At 36.7% G+C, this 19400-nt stretch overlaps 1 protein-coding gene and 1 long non-coding RNA gene across 3 annotated transcripts; one reads left to right on the top strand and one right to left on the bottom strand.

The window, feature by feature from the left end:
* Positions 1-5375: 5375 nt before the first annotated feature.
* Positions 5376-12715, bottom strand: LOC115414258 (B2 bradykinin receptor-like). Of its 2 annotated transcripts, none has more exons than XM_030127531.1 (2): positions 12610-12715; positions 5376-8414 (listed from the first exon to the last, which is right to left on the bottom strand). In XM_030127531.1, exons 1-2 carry the CDS (start codon positions 12624-12626, stop codon positions 7391-7393), a joined length of 1041 nt encoding a protein of 346 aa, XP_029983391.1. In that variant the 5' UTR covers positions 12627-12715; the 3' UTR covers positions 5376-7390. The 2 variants fall into 2 exon arrangements, with proteins under 2 accessions (XP_029983391.1, XP_029983392.1); XM_030127532.1 differs by lacking the exon at positions 12610-12715 and adding an exon at positions 9895-9922.
* LOC115414262 (uncharacterized) lies at positions 8727-19328 on the top strand. The gene is made up of 3 exons (XR_003934593.1): positions 8727-8909; positions 16502-16505; positions 19317-19328. It is a non-coding gene; the product is annotated as an uncharacterized LOC115414262 (long non-coding RNA).
* Positions 19329-19400: the final 72 nt, after the last annotated feature.

Raw genomic sequence — 19400 nt, 5'->3', positions numbered from 1 at the left:
GCCAGATAACGGGTTAAAATACTGTCTGTTTTGTTTTGTTTTTTATATATATATTATTTCTTGATACTTTGTAAAGGTTGGTTATATTTACTGTGACTACATACTGAAATGTCCAGGAGTGTTTTTGCCAAAAGGCAGTTCAGAATTCCCTTTTAGTTATATATATTTTTCTATGGTTTTCTTTTCTTTTTTTTTTTTTTTTTGCAGTTACTGAGTTGTTGTTATGAGTTGCATAAAACACAAAGCAAAGGTCAATATAGCTCGTCTATAAAGGCATGTTCAAATCAGATAAGATAAGAATTTTTTTATTCTACTATGAGAGCTGGCATGTCAACATACACACACACACACACGCGCACACACACACACACACACACACACACACACACTCTGCACAACTGTTCAGGGTGAGGGCTGGCATCTAGGTTAGTTACTGCCCCTTGTAGGCAGGGCTAGAGAGAGCTCTCCACCTTTATAAGGACAGGTGTAAGCAATAAGAGCCTGTTTGTTTGAGGTCTGGTAGATGTGTGATGGGACTGCTTCATCTGTGCAGGTATGGGAGAGTTGGAGAGCTTTATTTGGTATTTTGACAAGAATCTAACCAGTATTCTTCTACAGAACTGGTGCAGTTGTTTCCTCCATCAACCCTGTTGAGTGTTCTGTAGGCCCATGCTGAAGAGGTGGGCTGCAGATAATGTTTTTTTTTTTTTTTTTTTAATCTGCCCACAACATAGGAATCATTAGTGATTTGTCCAATTTAATCCCTTAGGACATGAGTCAGCCTTCACCCTCTTCCCCTGTATCTGCAGTATTAGCCAGTCAGCTCCACCAGGTAACAATAACTTATGGTAATGTAGGAGGGTTTTTCTCTGAGGCATGTTTGCCAGTCAATATAATGTCTGTATTTTCCTTCTTCAGACTTATTACCAGACTGCTGCTTTGCCTGAACCAATGTGCCATGCGGTCCAGTTGAAGTCTCATGATACTTTTTTTCTATTAGTGTATTTATTTGGGGGTGTGCCGCTCCCACAAACAGACGGATCAGTCTGTGTCTGTGTTTGGCTCCATAAAGCCATTCTAACTCGTCAACGCCATGATCCGCTTTGATGACCGGCTATCCCAGCCCCGGCGTCGCAGCACGGACAAACTGGCAGCCTTCGGACGGGCAGAAAGGGCAATTAACCGACAATTAATAATTTAATCAAGCAAATTCTTATCGACAATTAATCGTTAGCCCATTAATTGTTTACATCCCTAGTGTGAACTGAACCCAGTTCGTCATGAGCTGTCTGTCATTGTTTCTCTGCCACATGTTTTTATTGTGCGATCTGATCGTGGCAGTTATCTATGAACCAATCGTTAATATTGTATTTTCTTCTGTTTGTTTGTCAGACAGTGGGAGGACCTGCGGGGAGTATCTGTGGAATAGCACCCTTAGTAGTTTGCCAGTTTACCTCAGTTGTTGCATTGTGCTATTTGCAGTGATCACGGTGTATACATGTTGGTTGTTATTGGGTCTTGCGATAGACTCCCCTTGGTGAGTACCCTGTCTGATCCTTTTTCCACTAACAAATAGTGTGTCCTACACATCCTGCTGGTCCTAATCTACTGTAATCTGTCAAATCCGTTACTTTGTAGTTTTTCAATACTTATTAGTCATGCAGTATTAAAGGCATTGTTTTAAAAGTAATTATGGTTCTTCTCTCTTATTATCAGGTCATCACCATCTCCTGGTACCATTTTGCATAATAAACATTGTCATTTCGACTTGAATGCACATCTCTGGCTCTCCTTGTACCTGGGATAAATTTGTTTGGTGGGTTTATGCAGAGACCCTCCTACTGGGGGTTCATCACACTACCATGGGAAATTGCCTGTGACCTTATGACAGTAATGTCACAGTTGTCAGATTCATAATGAAGTCAACACACACCCATAAAACTGCAATCTGTATTTCTTTAGTAAAGCTGTAACTTTATGAATTGTACTCTCACTGAGAAAATAGGCATAATATAAGCTTAATTTGACTTAGAGTTTACAGTATTTTTATTTATGCACAACTATAGATTGACATACACAAATTTTTGTCATTTGGGACAGGCCAGAATCGTACCGTATTCACCAAGCTTTAACCTTAAAGGTGTGTATGACTTTGGACACCAGTTTTTTATCAGATCTGTAAAACTCGAGTCATAGCCTAAGTATCATGAATCCTATGACTGCGGTTTTATAGATTTGATGAAAAATTGGTGTCCAAAGTCATTAGCAGCTTTTAGAGCTATTTAGCACAGCTTTTATTAAGTGAACTGAATGTCATGCATTAGACAATGTAAGATGTCAAATGATCAGACTGGAGCCTGTTATCCAATTGTAGACTTTCCACTATTCTCAGATCAAAATAAATAAGTCAGGCAAACTCAGCTACTGGCACTGCAGATACTAGTGTACGTTGCCTATTTTTAGGGGATTCTCCTGCATTTAAATAATCTGCAAATATAATTGTAAAATGGTATTGAAGAATGTGGGTCATTTTAGTGAAATGTTTCATTAGTGTAGTTGTAGAATTTCCTGTAGCACTTAGACAAAAGTTCTTTCTGTGTCTGTTTATAGATGGACTCAGTAAAACATAAGATGCTGCTTAACTGGCAGTGAATAAAAGGTAAAATAGTAGAGTGTCTGATATAGCACCCTAGGGTCATGGTCAGATTGTGGGATGTAATGTAACGTGGTTTTAACAGTTCTCAACCCAGCCCTCCTCTGACTGATTTCACCACTGATTAGATTTCATTTGCAGTTTTACCAAGGGATGTCAGGATTCCTGTGAAATTCAGTGTCAGACTAAAAGATGTTATGAAGTGGAGCAACGGATTAGCAGATTAGCACCAAATGAATAAATATTTTTTAGTCCAGTTATGTACAAAAACACACACACATATATATATATATATATATATATATATATATATATATATATATATATATATATATATATATATATATATATAATTAACACAATTGGTAACTGAAAAAGGAAGAAGCTGAAGCCAGAGGCTTACTTCTGCTTCTCCTACTCCCATCCTTACTCCAACTCCACACCTGAAGTTGCAGCAAAAAAACATGAACATAAATTAATTTACATTCAGTTTCTTAAGTCACTTAGGTATCATTGCACTTTCATAGCCCTTGAGAATTTGACAAATTAAAGCTGTTTTAAAACTCGACAACGACCTACACAATTTCACTTCATCCTTCAATTGGTTCCATAATTTGACACCAATAACAGAAACACAACGATATGTAACATTTGTTCTTGCTTTACATGTTTCAAACACAAACATCCCTCTTAAATTATAATTCCCTTCTATTAACTTGAATTTTTTTTTTTAATACAAATAGGAAGACATTTGCTCTTAGCACGAAACATAAGGACAAGGAAGTAAATGCAGCAGTTGAAGCTTAGATCCAAGCTAAAGTTAAGCAGTCGACACAGTTCCGTGCCAAATATCCAGTTGTATTTGTTGGCTAAGGTGACAGCACCGAAGGGCAGAATGAATATCAGGAGGAGGTCAGTGGCCACCAAGTTGCTCAGGTAGATCTCAGGTACCGTGCAGGGTTTCTGGTGGAGGCAGAAAACCAACACAACAAGAATATTAAGCACTATTCCCAGCCCAGTGATGACCCACATAAACACAGGTAGCACTTTGATGGGCATCCATTCTTCTTCAGTACAGCTCGAATCCAGCTGGTCTTCATATGTGGTAGTGTTGCTGACGTTAGATAGTGTGCTGTTAAATAACAGAAGAATTTAAAGACATCAGTTTGTCCAGTTTTACATTTCTATGCACTGGTATTGAAATAAGGAAATCATATCATTTTTACGTACCTTGTAGACATATCCATTGCCATAACATTTGAGTAAGCCCAATTGTAGATGTAGGATTAGGGTTAGGGTTAGCAGCCTTCTGCTGCTCTGCTAAGTCTGTGTTTGTTCTGCTTTCTTTTACAAGGAAAGACACTTAAAGTGACGTCAAAGAAGTCCATTATCATATTAGTTTGCCAGGCTAAAACAAAGCAATTACTGTCATTATCCGTGTTAGTCTGTGTTGTTAGATGAAAGTGCATGGAAATGGATGTCCAGTTGGAAGATAGATTGGACCAAATGGTGGATCTGGATGGTGTTTGTTGAAATGTTAAGGAGCAAATGGGACTCTTTAATTGAATGGTGAGTGTTCATGTCAAACTCATCTATCCTGTTGTCACTTGATTGTTTTTAATACACCTGTTTATGTTGATATTTTCTGACTTGATTGTGAGAATTTTTAACAAAATGGGCTATGCCATCCTTTTACTGAAAACCACACAATTACTAAGACCACAAACATTTTGCTTGCAACCTATAAGGACAGTTAAACAACTCTTTTAGCCATTATAATAAAATGTTTTCAGCGGTTGATGACAAACGTGTTCTGTATTTTTAAGTTACTGTTGTTTCTCTAACTTTCAGTTCCATTTATATATTACATGAAAAAGAAAACACTGACAACATTATCAGAGAACTGTTTAATCTGATAACCATGGGTAATGTGCAGTTTGTGGGATTTAGTGTTAAGTGAGGGCAAGATAGTTATTACAACCCACAGCCCTGCCACACCATTTCCTTCTGTGCCCACATCATTTCCTTCTCTGCTTGTTTTTCACCATTAATTGTCTCACTGAGGCACAATGGCAACACATAAAACATTATGTACCAAGATTTACACTGAGTTTTACAAACTTGAACTGACTTATGTTAAAGATTCAGTATGTAAGATCTGCATACATTTATATGAAATTTCTGTTTTGTGTGGTCATTGGTTGACAATTGACTCATCTTCTATGTGAATCTCTCAGATGAAACACCTGAAACATTGATCTCTATACAGCTGTGAAAACACTCAAGTCTGTAGTGGTGTTCTACCTGACTTAATTAACCTTTTAATGTTAATACTATACCATCAATAATGTACAAAATACGCAATTTAACAGACGTTATTGCTCACCTGCTAGATCACCCTCGTGTGGCCAACATGAAATCTGATTGGTTAAAGCAACACGTTTATTGCCATTTATTTTCATTCAAGCTAAGTAATCCTGCACTGACAGCAACTACTGTCATTTGACAAAAGCTCCCTGTAGTTTCTTAATTTAACTGATTAGAGCAATGCTAAACTACTTACACCCTTTCTGACCCTTTTTTCTACAGAGAAAATCACTCCCTGTCGTATGCCTGTGTTTGGTGCTGTGATGTGACATGATCTGCAAAAACCCTATTAAATTTTCTCCATGTTATTTTTTGTTCTCATGTAGAGCAAATGATAATCACAACAGCATCAAAGAGATAATGGAATAACTTTAATTATGCATTGGTTTAAAATAACACATCAAGAATATAACAAATACACAGAAAGTAGAAATTATGGTTCCCAGCTGTGAAAAAAACTTCCTAAAACCACGTGAATCTTTCTGAGAAGCTGGATGATCAAAACAATACAAAGGTTATAAGTTAACAGTTATATATGGATTATTATCCATGATTTTAGGTTTAGCATAGGGATGAAACTGAAGTTATAACATAGCAATTAGAGGTAGACCGATATATATCGGCCAGCCAATATATCAGGCCGATATAGATTTTTTTCAATATCATCCATTGGCCTTATTGTTTTTTTTTGAAAGCCGATATTTGATCAGCAGTAAAAATGTTTTGAGATATTTGATCAGGCAACTGTGTGGGCAGCACTTTAAATTCAGTAAATGTTAAGAGTACTATGTGTACGTGTATTAATAATTTCATTTATATTGCTGCATTAGAATTATTTTTAATTATCAAAGTGTTTAAATTGTATTTTGCGGTCAATGTGCTTTTAAAGAAAAAATCGGCCTCAAAAATGGGCTGTAGATATCAGCGATTGGCTGACCAAATTTTAGAAAATCAGCATCTGTCTTAGAAAAATTCATATCGGTTGACCTCTAATAGCAGTAAAATAAATGCCTGACACATCAAGAATTACACATGAACACCCATGTGTGTGTGTGTGTGTGTGTGTGTGTGTGTGTATGCACAAAACCTCTGTGGTGGTGTAGTTTAATAAAATGTAATATGTGTAGAATATAACAAGCCTTTTTTATGTGTATGTAACCATATAGAGTAGAATACACTTTAAATGGTAGAAGAGTTGTTACTTTGCAACAGACTTTAAACTTCAGCCAATGGCAAAGTGAAGTCCTGCCCCTTCCTGTTCCATAGGCTGTTACTTCAGAAAATGTCTGTATGTATGGTTGTCACTGGTGAGAGAAAATATATGTTTTGATCTCATTTCATTGTCTATTTAAAACCAATTATGTAAGTTTAGAAAGATGCAGTTTGATGTAAAGACTGTAAAGTACCATTTAGTTTTTATGTGAAATAGCTCAATGAACAGCTTCTCTCGTCTCATGCAATGCACATCATCAGCAAACGCCATAAGAGCCGTCATGTTGATGCATTTCACCTCATTATTTGAGGGCAAGTGAAAAAGTGATAAAATAGGTGAAAGTCACTTGAAGTCTGATCATATTGAGAACTGCTCAGATGTCTTCAGCAGAACGTAGGGTGACTTTTAGGGATTTATTTGCATGTGCCTTCTGCAGTCCTCCTCTCACTTCTGAAGTTTTACACCAAACTAATTTTATGGATTTGCATAGTTACGTTTCAAATAGTCATTATATGAGTTACAGATGTAATAATTGATGGTGATGAAGAAATGGGCACAGATAGATATTTTCAGGTATATTCCAGATAGATTACAGACATTTTCTGGCTCAAAGAGATAGCAAATGTGCTTTTAAAAATTGTACATAAACTTTAATGTGACAGAAATGTTCTACCTTGTGCATCATTGCCTGATAATTGTGTCTAAGCTGAAGCCTTAAATATTGTCCTGCCTAGAGCCAACAATCAAATAGCTCAGAAATTCCAATACAACTCTAATATTATGGAAAATGAGAACTGTTTCCATGCAACTCATATTATACCTCAACTCAAATAAGCATCCCATTGTATTTTGTTCATACTTAACGATTTGGCTGGAATGGCAAAATGAAATGCATACTGTGATGACTTCACCACAAACGTAAATGTTAATAGTAGCATATTCATTATGTGCAGTCATTAATACTAACTTCTCCAGAATGATGTGGAAACAGAATTCCTCATTAGCTTGTTATGAGGTCAGCAGCTGCCAAGTTACTCAGGTAGATCTCAGGTGGGGTGCAGGCCTTTTTGTGGATCCAGAACACCAACAGGACCAGAGTATTAAGTACAATTCCCTCACAGAGATGATGAGAACAAACACAGGAATCACAATATAGATCATCCAGTCAGTCTGGTGGTGACCGATAAGACTGATGTTCTTACCTTGGTGCACCTCTTGAAGACCTCACACATTTTTTTACGGAAGTCCTTGGCTACGATGACGTAGAGGATGGGGTTCAGAACACTGTTAAAATAGGCAAAATAGTTAAAGGTGTGCATGAAGATGTCGAAGACTCGGACAGCTTCACAGTTGCTATTTCCAGGGATGATTCCAGTCCTTAGGAAAATTTCTATCATCCTCATTATGTGAAATGGCCCCCAGCAAGTCAGAAATGCCCCCAGCACTACCAACACCAGAAAAGTAGCCCTGTGCTCCATTTTCTGAATCTTGACACCCTCCACTGGTCGATTTTTCAAAGCTTGAATGATCTTGATGGTGCAGTAGGAAATGATGGCAACTGGGATGATGAAGCCCAACACGGTCAGAACCACCTCATTTGTATAAATTACAGTTTCACTGCAACCAAAAGAGCAGCCAGAAGAATTAGATCCAGGGTCATCTTTCACTTTTCTGCATATGAGCGTGGGGATACCGAGGATCAAACCAAAACACCAGACCAGCACACAACCAAGTTTAGCACATTTCCGGCTGCGCATACTGGCATGAGACAGTGGATGCACCAGGGCCAAAAAACGATCGATGCTAACCAGAACAAGGAAGTAGATGCTGCGGTTGGCATTCATGACAATGCAAAGGTTGACCATTCGACACATGTGGAGACCGAAGAACCAGTTGTATTTGTTGGCTATGGTGACAGCCCAGAAGGGCAGAAAACACATAAGGAGGAGGTCAGCAGCCGCCAAGTTACTCAGGTAGATCTCAGGTACGGTGCAGGGATTCTTGTGGAGCCAGAACACCAACAGGACCAGAATATTAAGTACAATTCCCAGCACAGAGATGATGATAATATACACAGGCACCACAGTGTAGATCATCTGGTCAGTCCCTGTTTCAGGACACTGGTTGCTGGTATTTACCAGATCTTCATTTATGGTAGTGTTGGTGATGTTAACTGGGAAACTGTGGAACAATAGAGGAAGTTAAACACAGCTGAAATCACATAAAAAAAGGTATCAAGAATTGTTTTTTATGAAAAGAGCTAACAACTGAAAAACACATGGCAGAACTGTCACAGATAATGTGTCATGTACACTCCGTTAATGTGATAACGGAGTGTGCAATATTCATATCATAAAGATGTCTAAATTTCTTTTTTTTTTTTTCTATTAACTTTCTGTGTTACATGCCATGGGGTACCAGAGTGGTTTTCTCTACCACTCTAATGTGCTAGTTTTTCTGGCAAAAAAACCTGAATTAATGCCACTGTTGCTGGTTGAATTCAAGTTTACATGTTATTAATGTTGAAAAGATGTGAATATTTTCAGAGCACAACTTCAGGCAAGGCCTGAACAATTATATTTAAAGATTTGATTTTTATATACAGTATTTACCAAACCAGGCAAGCAATGGAATAGTGTTTTGTTAAAGCTCTTACATGGCGGTACTCTGGCACTTGTGTTATTAAGAAATACATCTGTGTCATTTATATATTGTTGTATATGAACAAAATGACAAAATATTTGACTCTGTTTGTGTCTGAAGGTCTATAGTAGCAGCATCACCAGGTTCTTGGACAGAACTGCGTAATTGATTGTAGTGGTACAGTATTTTGACTTAAATTAAAAATAATTGAGTCAGGATACAAACAACTGGCTCATTTTAACATTAAGTAACATTTTTCTTTGTAGATGAAATGGGTATTTCTTTAGGTGAACGAGAAATATTGCAATATTCTCGTTATCACAATGCTGTACACCCATATCACATATTGCAAGTTTTGCCAATATTGTGCAGCTCTAATGTACAGTGATGGATGGAAATTTACATATTGTTACTTTCGGGCAAAAACCTCTTATGTCCAGAACAGTTGGTAAAATATTTCTTAAACTGTCAGGCCAATGTGTAGACTGAGCTATTGAATCGTTTTATGACAAAAAAAAAAAAAAAAAAAAGACCAAAAATGGACTTACAAGGTTTATGCCCGACAAAAACAATATTTTACTCAATACATTGTGCACTAAGGGCTTTTAGCAGCACAGTTTCTATATATATGTTATGTATTTGTTGAAAACTTGTTTTTTTTTTTTTTTTTTTTTTTTTTGTAGGAGAAATGAACCAGGGCATTTGACTGTAGACATTTGGAGCCACAGCAGTATTACAATGTGTGACTAACTCCTAGGTTCTGTGGTAAAATGTCAGGTGCCTTTAACTTCTGTTGCTCAGTCATGACAGTTCCCAAATTATCTTTTCTCTCTATTTAATCTTTCTTAAGTGATTTATCACCATTTATTACAATATTATCCTGTGTATTTTGCATATTTAGGTGCAAATCCGGTATTATACTATATTTAATTCACTGATCATATAAATGTTAATAAAAGGTCAGATTTAAGTTGAGGGTTATTATATAAAAAACAGAGAAAACTGAAGAAAAACTGACTTTATATCATTAACTAAACATTAAACAAGTGTCTCCATCCACTGTCATTGATCCAACTCCATGGGTTTTCCTGGTGGATCAATGTTGCAGAAGATGACGGTGTTTCCATGTTCACTATGGAGCCTCTGAACATCCAAATGGGACGTATCTGATGACTATGAAAAGATAAGAATCAGCATTTTATACCAACTATTTTTATGTATTGATATTATAAGTGGATCAATAGGTATTAAACATTTTACATCAGTTGATGCTTTTGGTCACTGGTGAATATTTGGGACTTTATGGGTTAAGTGTTTGTAAAATGTCCTTTAGTATTTAGTGAGTTTCATTTGTGAAATGTCTGCAAAACTGCTTATTGTTAATGTTGTTGAAGTAGAACTGAAATAACCTTCATACAAAAGTCACTGTAATACCTCAGTGATTGCAACTCACTGGATACAACACGATTTACAGTAAGTATAAGTGACAGAATCATCAGCCAATCAAATTTGGTGTTTGATGACAGGACGACCTTTGGGCCCAGAAATGTGCCAGTTTATATCATGAAATCCTTACCTATGAATGTGAATGTAAAAACAAAATGTCACCTCTGTACCAGATTGCGTTGCCAATGAATTGCAAATACTTTGTTCAAGGCAACCATTTGGAGACTAAAGAGAAATATGAGACAAAGACAGCTACAGGTCAACTCGCACACAGCACAACAAACTGTTTTGTTGGCCATGTTTACTTTTTAATATGAATAAGAACATGGGATGATTCTGTCTTTTGCAGTCTGAAGAACTTCACCAACACTGAGGCTCTCAGCACAATATAATGTGAGTCCTCTGAAAACATTTGGTGAATATGGAGTGGATTTGCAGCTGAACAAGCATAGGAAACATGAGATCAGCATTCACAATGAAAGAGTCAGATGGAACTGGGAGAGCCTGAAGTGTCATTACTGACTGTATCCTCTTTTTGGGAAGAATAATCTGTCAGGATACAATGAATCCAGAGATTTCTTGAATAGAACGAGTTGTTTCGTGAACTGTTGCTGATGTGAAGCATCATGTTGCTATGTGTTTTGTTATGACCCTGGGTCATAATTTGTCTATTTGTGTTATATGTAAATATGTTTTCTGTGTTCTCCCCCGTCCTGTAGGTGTGCTGTGCCCTTTTGTGTCTGTTTGTTTGCAGGTGCTGATTGGTGGATTGTGATTGACCGGCCCCTTTAAAACTGGCCCTGGAGCTTCCATCCATGCTCTCTCTTGCCTCCTACCAGCTCTCAACCCTGTGTTCGTATGTGTGACCGTCAGTCTTCGTGTGCTCCTGAAAAATTCGATTGTTTGTATTTGTTAATAGTTTTTGTTAAATTGAACCTTTTTCTGGTAGGGGAGGTCGGCTCTTTTGTTTTCTCGTTTTCTCCTGTTTTTGGTTAGGTAGTTAGGTAAGTTTTCTGTATTTTATTTTCTTGCATTTATTTTGGATTAGGTAAGTTAATTTGAATTGTAAAAGAAGATATTTTGTTTGTTGTTTTAGCCGCTCCCTCCCCTAACCCTTCCTTAGTTGTTTAGAAATAAAATATTGTAATAAACATTGTAAACTTTAGTTTTCGACTGACGTGTGTGCTTGGGAGCTGGGAGGGGACAAAATTGAGCATATTATGTTCGCCCTGGTAAACCCCTAGGCCGGGGCGTAACAGTTTTGTCAAAGATGGCAGCTGTGTGTCACCCTGCTGAGGTGGAATTTTAATACCAGGCTCATTTACACTGTCCACGACAAAAGGGTTGAGCTTGACCATGCTGGTGGGGTAATTATTAAAAACAGTTAAAAACTCCTGACTTCTGTTTTTGTTTCTTTTCTGTACTTTTAGTTGTTTAATCAAAGAGTTTACATCTTTACTGTACTTTTGGCCACTGGTGATGTGATTCTACAAAGCAAGACCTTAGACCTGCAGTTTAATCTGGGCATAACATGCCTATGTTGGCTGTACCAGGGACATGGGAAAGTTGTGTATGTGGTTTTTAATTGCTTCCTTAAGGCCCACAGTACACCACAACTGTTGTTGCTTTTGCTGGGATAGTGCTCTCTTACATGTAACTCTAAACATATTGAGACAGGTGACGAAAAATAAAGTGTAGACTTTAATTTTGGTATGTACAGGCAGACAATGTAAAAGTAAAAGGAAGTGTTGTTTATTTTCTGCTCAAGAGAACTGTTCCATTTGTCCCATTTATGAGTAAAGTGTTTTGTAACTCCCAAAAGCATTTACTGATCTAAAATGTTTAAGAACTTTTCAACGTCTAATCCGACCAGTAGAGCAGGATTACAACTCCTGCATTGTCAGTAAATGACATATGGGAAAATACCTGATTTTCACTGAGAAAATGCAAAGGATAATAATACAATAAATGAGGATAAATCGCTTGGTAATGGTTTATAGTTGTTGTGTTTTTACTGTTTTCCTATTCTTTTTTTTGTTCTTTATGGAACATCTCCGGTGGGACACCGGGTGGAAACTAGCCTTTGGCGAAAATCTGGAGTATTTACATTCACATGAAAACATGTATGTTCATTAACTCTCACTGTCCCAATTATATAAATAAATGTAGAGAGGAATTCATTAAGAAATCACAGCAAAAAATAGTTCTTTGTGGGTTAACTGAGGAAACCTCAATATGCACGAACCATTCTCAAGTTACAGAGAAACCACATAAAACTGTTACGTACCTGTGGTACAGAGCCATTGTCAAAGCCCAGATGTAAAAAGTTAAGATCTCCACTTAATGTGTTCAAGTACTTTGTGCTGCTCTGCTCAGTTCGTCTTTGATTCAGGAAGCAGCTTCAGTGACGTAGACAACAAGTCGTGACAATGTCTCATTTACCTTCCCCGCCCCCTTCAGTCTTTGCCTCTGCTGTTTCTTTCCCTTTTATAGTTAGCTGCTATGCTGTAATGTTAAAAATGAAATGTCAGTTGTAGTTTAGTCATGATCTGATTCATGATCTGATTTCACTCATATAGGCATAAGGTTATGTCTGTATATGGAAGAAATAAAATAGAACAAATGAATAAACCACATTTTAAGAAAAGAAAAGAGACAATATTTAGGTGAACCTAACTGCATATATGTAAGCTAATAATCATTCTTTTTCCATTAACCCATAAAGACCCAGTCCTACTTTTGTGGCAGTTCCCATATGATTTTTTTTTTTCTATTTTTAACCTTTCTTAAGTAATTTATCGCCATTTATGCTACTATTATGCTCTGTATTTTGCACCTTAAGTGAAAATCAAATATTTTCCTATATTTATTTTATTGATCATGGAGATGTTCATAAAAGCTTGGATTAAAGTTGAGGGAAATTAGGTCACAGACAAAGAAAACTGGAAAAAAAGTTACTTTTTCAGTAAAATACATCATTAAATGAACATGAACCAAGTGTTTCCATCCACTGTCATTGATCCAACTCCATGGGTTTTACTGGTGAATCAGTGTTGTAGAATATGACGGTGTTTCCACGTTCACTACGGAGCCTCTGAACGTCCAAATGAGTCATATCTGATGATCATTAAAAGACGACAAACTGTATTTTACCTCAATTATTTACATGAATTGATAGGATTAGTTGAACAACAGTTATTAAACATTTTATGTCAGTAAATGATTTTGGTTAGCGGTGAATGTTTGGGTCTTTATGGGTTAATTACAAATATGAGAAAGAATTAGGTGTTAACTATTTAAATCAAAAGCTCCATGTTTCTGAAATGATTTTCTCTTCTATTTTTTCCCCCTGTTGTACAGTACATGGCACCCAGCGGTCAGGTGCATCATCTTCAACCATGTTTGAATGTGGACCAGATTATTTGTTCACTTGAAATTGAAAGAAAGGGCCTATGTTGTAGTTTTACAGCCACGGTAGGAGAAGGAATGCAGTTGGTTGCAGTCTTACAAATTTCACCTCTACAAGAAACACACTGAACCTTTAACATACTTAAGAAAAAAAGATACAAATATTAATGCTGACTTTTATTAACACAAACTTTCTTGTTATTAATCCAATCCGACTTTATGTGTAAAGCACTTTAAAACAACTGCGGTGGACCAAAGTGCTGTACAGAAGAATAAATAAATCCAAAATAAAAGAATAAAATACCAGAATAGATTAAAAGGCATAGAACTGTACAAAAAAGAAAACAGTGCTGTAAAGAAAAATAAATGAAACCTAAATAAAAGAATGAAATACAAGAACAGATTACAAACATAAAAAGCTGTACAATTTAACACATAATCACATAAAGAGAAAAGAAATAGACAGAATAACTGGAACATGGAACTAGATAATCCACAGACAGCAAAAAGCCCAAGAGGAAATACATAACACTGATTTTAGAACCGTTAAGGGTCATTGTTTGCCATGACACAGAGCCTAAACCTTGTTAATATGTTTTCTTCATTACTTGCAAATCATACTTGGAACGATAACATCAGTGAACATTAAATGTAAATACAGGACTTAAAATACATGTGCAGTTTTTCATACAGGTTGTCGTTTATTATATGTTGTAAATACATAAACTTGTCAAGAACATTGGAAATCAAAAATCCTAGTCAGCTTGATTGTGTGTGGTGGTGGTGACTTGTGAAGTTAATGTTAACCTCCTGAAGATGTCCCGCATATTGTTGCGGAAATTGTTTCCTACAATGACATATAGGATGGGGTTGAGGACACTAAGTTTAAAGCAGGCTAATAATGTGGTAGCATGTATGCTGATAACCATGAGTCTTAGGGATCCACAGAAGCCATACACAGGAATGATTCCACTTGCTATGAACATTATTATCAGTCTAGTCAGGTGATACGGGACCCAGAAGATCACAAAAGCCAGCAGCACCAGCAACATCAGAATGATGGCCTTACGCTTCATTTTTTGTTGAGCATTGACACCCTCAATTCTCCTTTTTTTTAAAGCTTGAATGACCTTAAGACTGCAGTAGAAAATAATGAAAAAAGGGATAATGAAGCCGAACGTGATCTTAATCCCCTCGAATGTGTAATGTACAGTTGTACTGCAAACAAATCCACAATAAGAAATATTCAATTTACGCTCATTTTTTGTGCACAGGATTGAGGGGATACCTAGAAGCCCAAAGAAACACCACACCAACAGACAGACAAGTTTAACACATTTCTGGGTGCGCATTCTGTCATGAGACAGTGGGTGCACCAGAGCTAAAAAACGATCTCTGCTTATCAGGACAAGGAAGTAAATGCAGCAGTTGAAGCTTAGATCGAAGCTAAAGCTAAGCAGTCGACACAGTTCCGTGCCAAATATCCAGTTGTACTTGTTGGCTAAGGTGACAGCGCCAAAGGGCAGAATGAATATCAGGAGGAGGTCAGTGGCCACCAAGTTGCTCAGGTAGATCTCAGGTACCGTGCAGGGCTTCTTGTGGAGGCAGAAAACCAACACAACAAGAATATTAAGCACTATTCCCAGCCCAGTGATGACCCACATAAACACAGGTAGCACTTTGATGGGCATCCATTCTTCTTCAGTACAGCTGGAGTTCAGCTGGTCTTCATATGTGGTAGTGGTGCTGACGTTAGATAGTGTGCTGTTGAATAACAGAAGAAATTGAAGACATCAATTTGTACAGTTTTACATTTCTATGCACTGGTATTGAAATAAGGAAATCATATCATTTTTACGTACCTTGTAGACATATCCATTGCCATAACATTTGAGTAAGCCCAATTGTAGATGGAGACGCCTTCTGCTGCTCTGCCAAGTCTGTGTTTGTTTCTGCTTTCTTATACAAGGAAAGAAACTTAAAGTGACGTCAAAGAAGTCCATAATCATTAGTTTGCCAGGCTAAAACAAAGCTATTACTGTGATTATCCGTGTTAGTCTGTGTTATTAGATGAAAGTGCATGGAAATGGATGTCCAGTTGGAAGATAGATTGGACCAAATGGTGGATCTGGATGGTGTTTGTTGAAATGTTAAGGAGTAAATGGGACTCTTTAATTGAATGGTGAGTATTCATGTCAAACTCATCTATCCTGTTGTCACTTGATTGTTTTTAACACATCAGTTTATGTTGATATTGTCTGACTTGGTTGTGAGACAGTTCAACAACTCTTTTAGCCATTATAATAAAATGTTTTCAGTGGTTGATGACAAAATTGTTCTGTATTTTTGAGTTACTGTTGTTTGTCTAACTTTCAGTTCAGTTTATATATTACATGAAAATGGGTAATGTGCAGTTTGTGGGATTTAGTGTTAAGTGAGGGCAAGATAGTTATTACAACCCACAGCCCTGCCACACCATTTCCTTCTGTGCCCACATCATTTCCTTCTCTGCTTGTGTTTCACCATTAATTGTCTCACTGAGGCACAATGGCAACACATAGAACAATTAGTACCAAGATTTACACTGAGTTTTACAAACATGAACTGACCTATGTTAAAGATTCAGTATGTAAGATCTGCATACATTTATATGAAATTTCTGTTTCGTGTGGTCATTGGTTGACAATTGACTCATCTTCTACGTTAATCTCTCAGTTGAAACACCTGAAACATTGATCTCTATACAGCTGTGAAAACACTCAAGCCTGTAGTGGTGTTCTGCCTGACTTAATTAACCTTTTACTATCAATACTACACCATCAATAATGTACAAAAACGCAATTTAACAGGGCATTATATTTTACCTTATGCACGTTCGACCAACCAATCAAATGATACTAAAATGCCGACGTTATTGCTCGTCTGCTAAATCTCCCTTGTGTGGCCAATATGAAATCTGATTAGTTAAAGCAACAGTTCCATTGCCATTTATTTTCATTAAGCTAAGTAATCCTGCCACTGTTGTTTCTGTAGGTCTCAAGGCAGATTTCTTTTACCCGGCAGCACATGGCAGCTGAAATATGATTGGACAAAAGCTGTAACATACACATATACTACTGGACGCAGTAACCAAGAGAAAAGCTATGAAATAAAGAGAATAGACCATTGTGAGTAATTTAATGAATTTTCATGGAACAAGTATGTAAATGTCACGTGTAAATGTTGGTCAGTGATTGCGATTTATTTAGTTTTGAAGAGAAAGGTTCATCACTGGTTGGACATAATTGTCATATTGAAAAGAGGAGCTGTATTTCATCTGAATTAACTTTTTCATGTTGATGAGGCTGTAGAAGACATTACTACTACTATTACTACAACTACTGCTACTACCACTATTACTATTACTACTATACTACTACACTACTACTACAACTGGTCCAGACAACAAATTGCTGATGTGGGTTAACTTAGCAATAAACATTTAATACCATGGTGTCTTATTGTTAATGTTATGGTTGGTAACATCAACTGCTTATATATTTTAAAAAGCCTGGGATAGAATGATTGATATTCTCTTAAGAAATGTCTCTAAGGTTGGAAAAGTCAGATGAAAAATGACAGTTTTGTTGTGTAATTGTGTATCCATGACCCTGTGAAGCTGGAAAATCAGGCTGTAAATACAAGCAAAAACTGTTCCACTTTTAATTCCAAGCCTGAGATACTGTGACTTTCTTCTGATGTGTATGTAACAATATACCAATGTACTAAAATATCTCTATCAGCCACCCTACAGAGTTGAATGTAAATGAACCTTGGATCAAACCTACAGACTCTGACATAAGTAATAGTTTGTGTTATAATAACCACATGCTGATCACAGACAGACTGATCACTAAAAGCATTTTCCCACTGTATTATGTCTTTTGTGTACGTGCAAGGCTTAAGTGTTAGCATGTTGGTAAGTGTAAATGGTCTGTACTCATATAATGCTTTTCCACACTTTTATGGTACCCAAAGCGCTTTACAAAACCTTACATTCACCCATTCAGCTCACACTCATACACCATAGGTGGCTGCTGCCATGCAAGGCGCTGCCAGGCCCTTCTGGGAGCTATTAGTATTGTTTTTAACCTTTTTTTGTAAACCATACAATTGCACACACACAGATGAAGTGTACGAATACAGTTGAAACTAAGGCTCTCAAGCTGAATTTCAGTGTTTAGTTTCTTATATTTTCCCTCTCATTGACAGCAACTATTGTCATTTGACAAAAGCTCCCTGTATTTTCTTGTTCTCCATGTTATTTTTTGTTCTCATGCAGAGCAAATGATTATCACAACAGCATCAAAGAGATGATGGAATAACTTTAATTATGCATTGGTTTAAAATAACATATCAAGAATATAACAAATACACAGATAGTAGGAATTATGGTTCCCAGCTGTGAAAAAACTTCCTAAAACCATATGAATCTTTCTGAGATGCAACCAGAGAGATAGTAAGTTATTGAAAGATGGATGATCACAACAATACAAAAGTTATAAGTTACATATGGATTATTATCCGTGATTTAGGGTTAGCATAGGGATGAAAATGAACTTACAATATAGCAATTAGAGGCTAGACCGATATATCCAGCCGGCCAGTATATCGGCCTATAGATAGATTTTTTTCAATATTGTCCATTGGCCTTATTGGTTTTTTTTTGAAAGCCAATATTTGATCAGTAGTAAAAATGTTATAAGATATTTGATCAGGCACCTGTTTGGGCAGCACTTGAAATTCAGTAAATGTTAAGAGTACTATGTGTATGTGTATTAATAATTTTCATTTATATTGCTGCAAAAAAATCTTAATTATCCAAAGTGTTTAAAATTGTATTTTGCGGTCAATGTGCTTTTAAAAGAAAAAATCGGCCCTCAAAAATGGGCTGTAGATATCAGCCATGGTTGACCTAAATTTTAGAAATCAGCATTGGCCTTAGAAAAATCCATATCGGTTGACCTCTACAGCAATAAATCAATGCCTGACACATCAAGAATTACACATGAATACCCATGTATGTGTGTGTATGTGTGTGTGTGTGTATGTATATGCACAAAACCTCTGTGGTGGTGTAGTTTAATAAAATGTAATATGTGTAGAATATAATAAGCCTTTTTTATGTGTATGTAACCATATAGAGAGTAGAATACACTTTAAATGGTAGAAGAGTTGTTATTTTGCAACAGACTTTTAACTTCAGCCAATGGCAAAGTGAAGTCCTGCCCCTTCCTGTTCCATAGGCTGTTACTACAGAAGAAGTATGTATGTATGTATGGTTGTCACTGGTGAGAGAAAATACATGTTTTGATCTCATTTCATTGTCTATTTAAAACCAATTATGTAAGTTTAGAAAGACGCAGTTCAATGTAAAAGACTGTAAAGTACCATTTAGTTTTATGTGAATAGCTCAATGAACAGCTTCTCTCGTCTCATGCAATGCACATCATCAGCAAACGCCATAAGGGCCGTCATGTTGATACATTTCACCTCATTATTTGAGGGCAAGTGAAAAGTGATAAAATAGGTGAAAGTCACTTGAAGTCTGATCATATTGAGAACTGCTCAGATGTCTTCAGCAGAACGTAGGGTGACTTTTAGGGATTTATTTGCATGTGCCTTCTGCAG

The sequence above is a fragment of the Sphaeramia orbicularis genome, chromosome 22 (genome assembly GCF_902148855.1).
Source record: "Sphaeramia orbicularis chromosome 22, fSphaOr1.1, whole genome shotgun sequence".
In the NCBI taxonomy this organism is placed as follows: Eukaryota; Metazoa; Chordata; class Actinopteri; order Kurtiformes; family Apogonidae; genus Sphaeramia; species Sphaeramia orbicularis.
The sequence above is the reverse complement of the archived record's forward strand: the minus strand, read 5'-3'. Positions and strand labels throughout refer to the sequence as shown.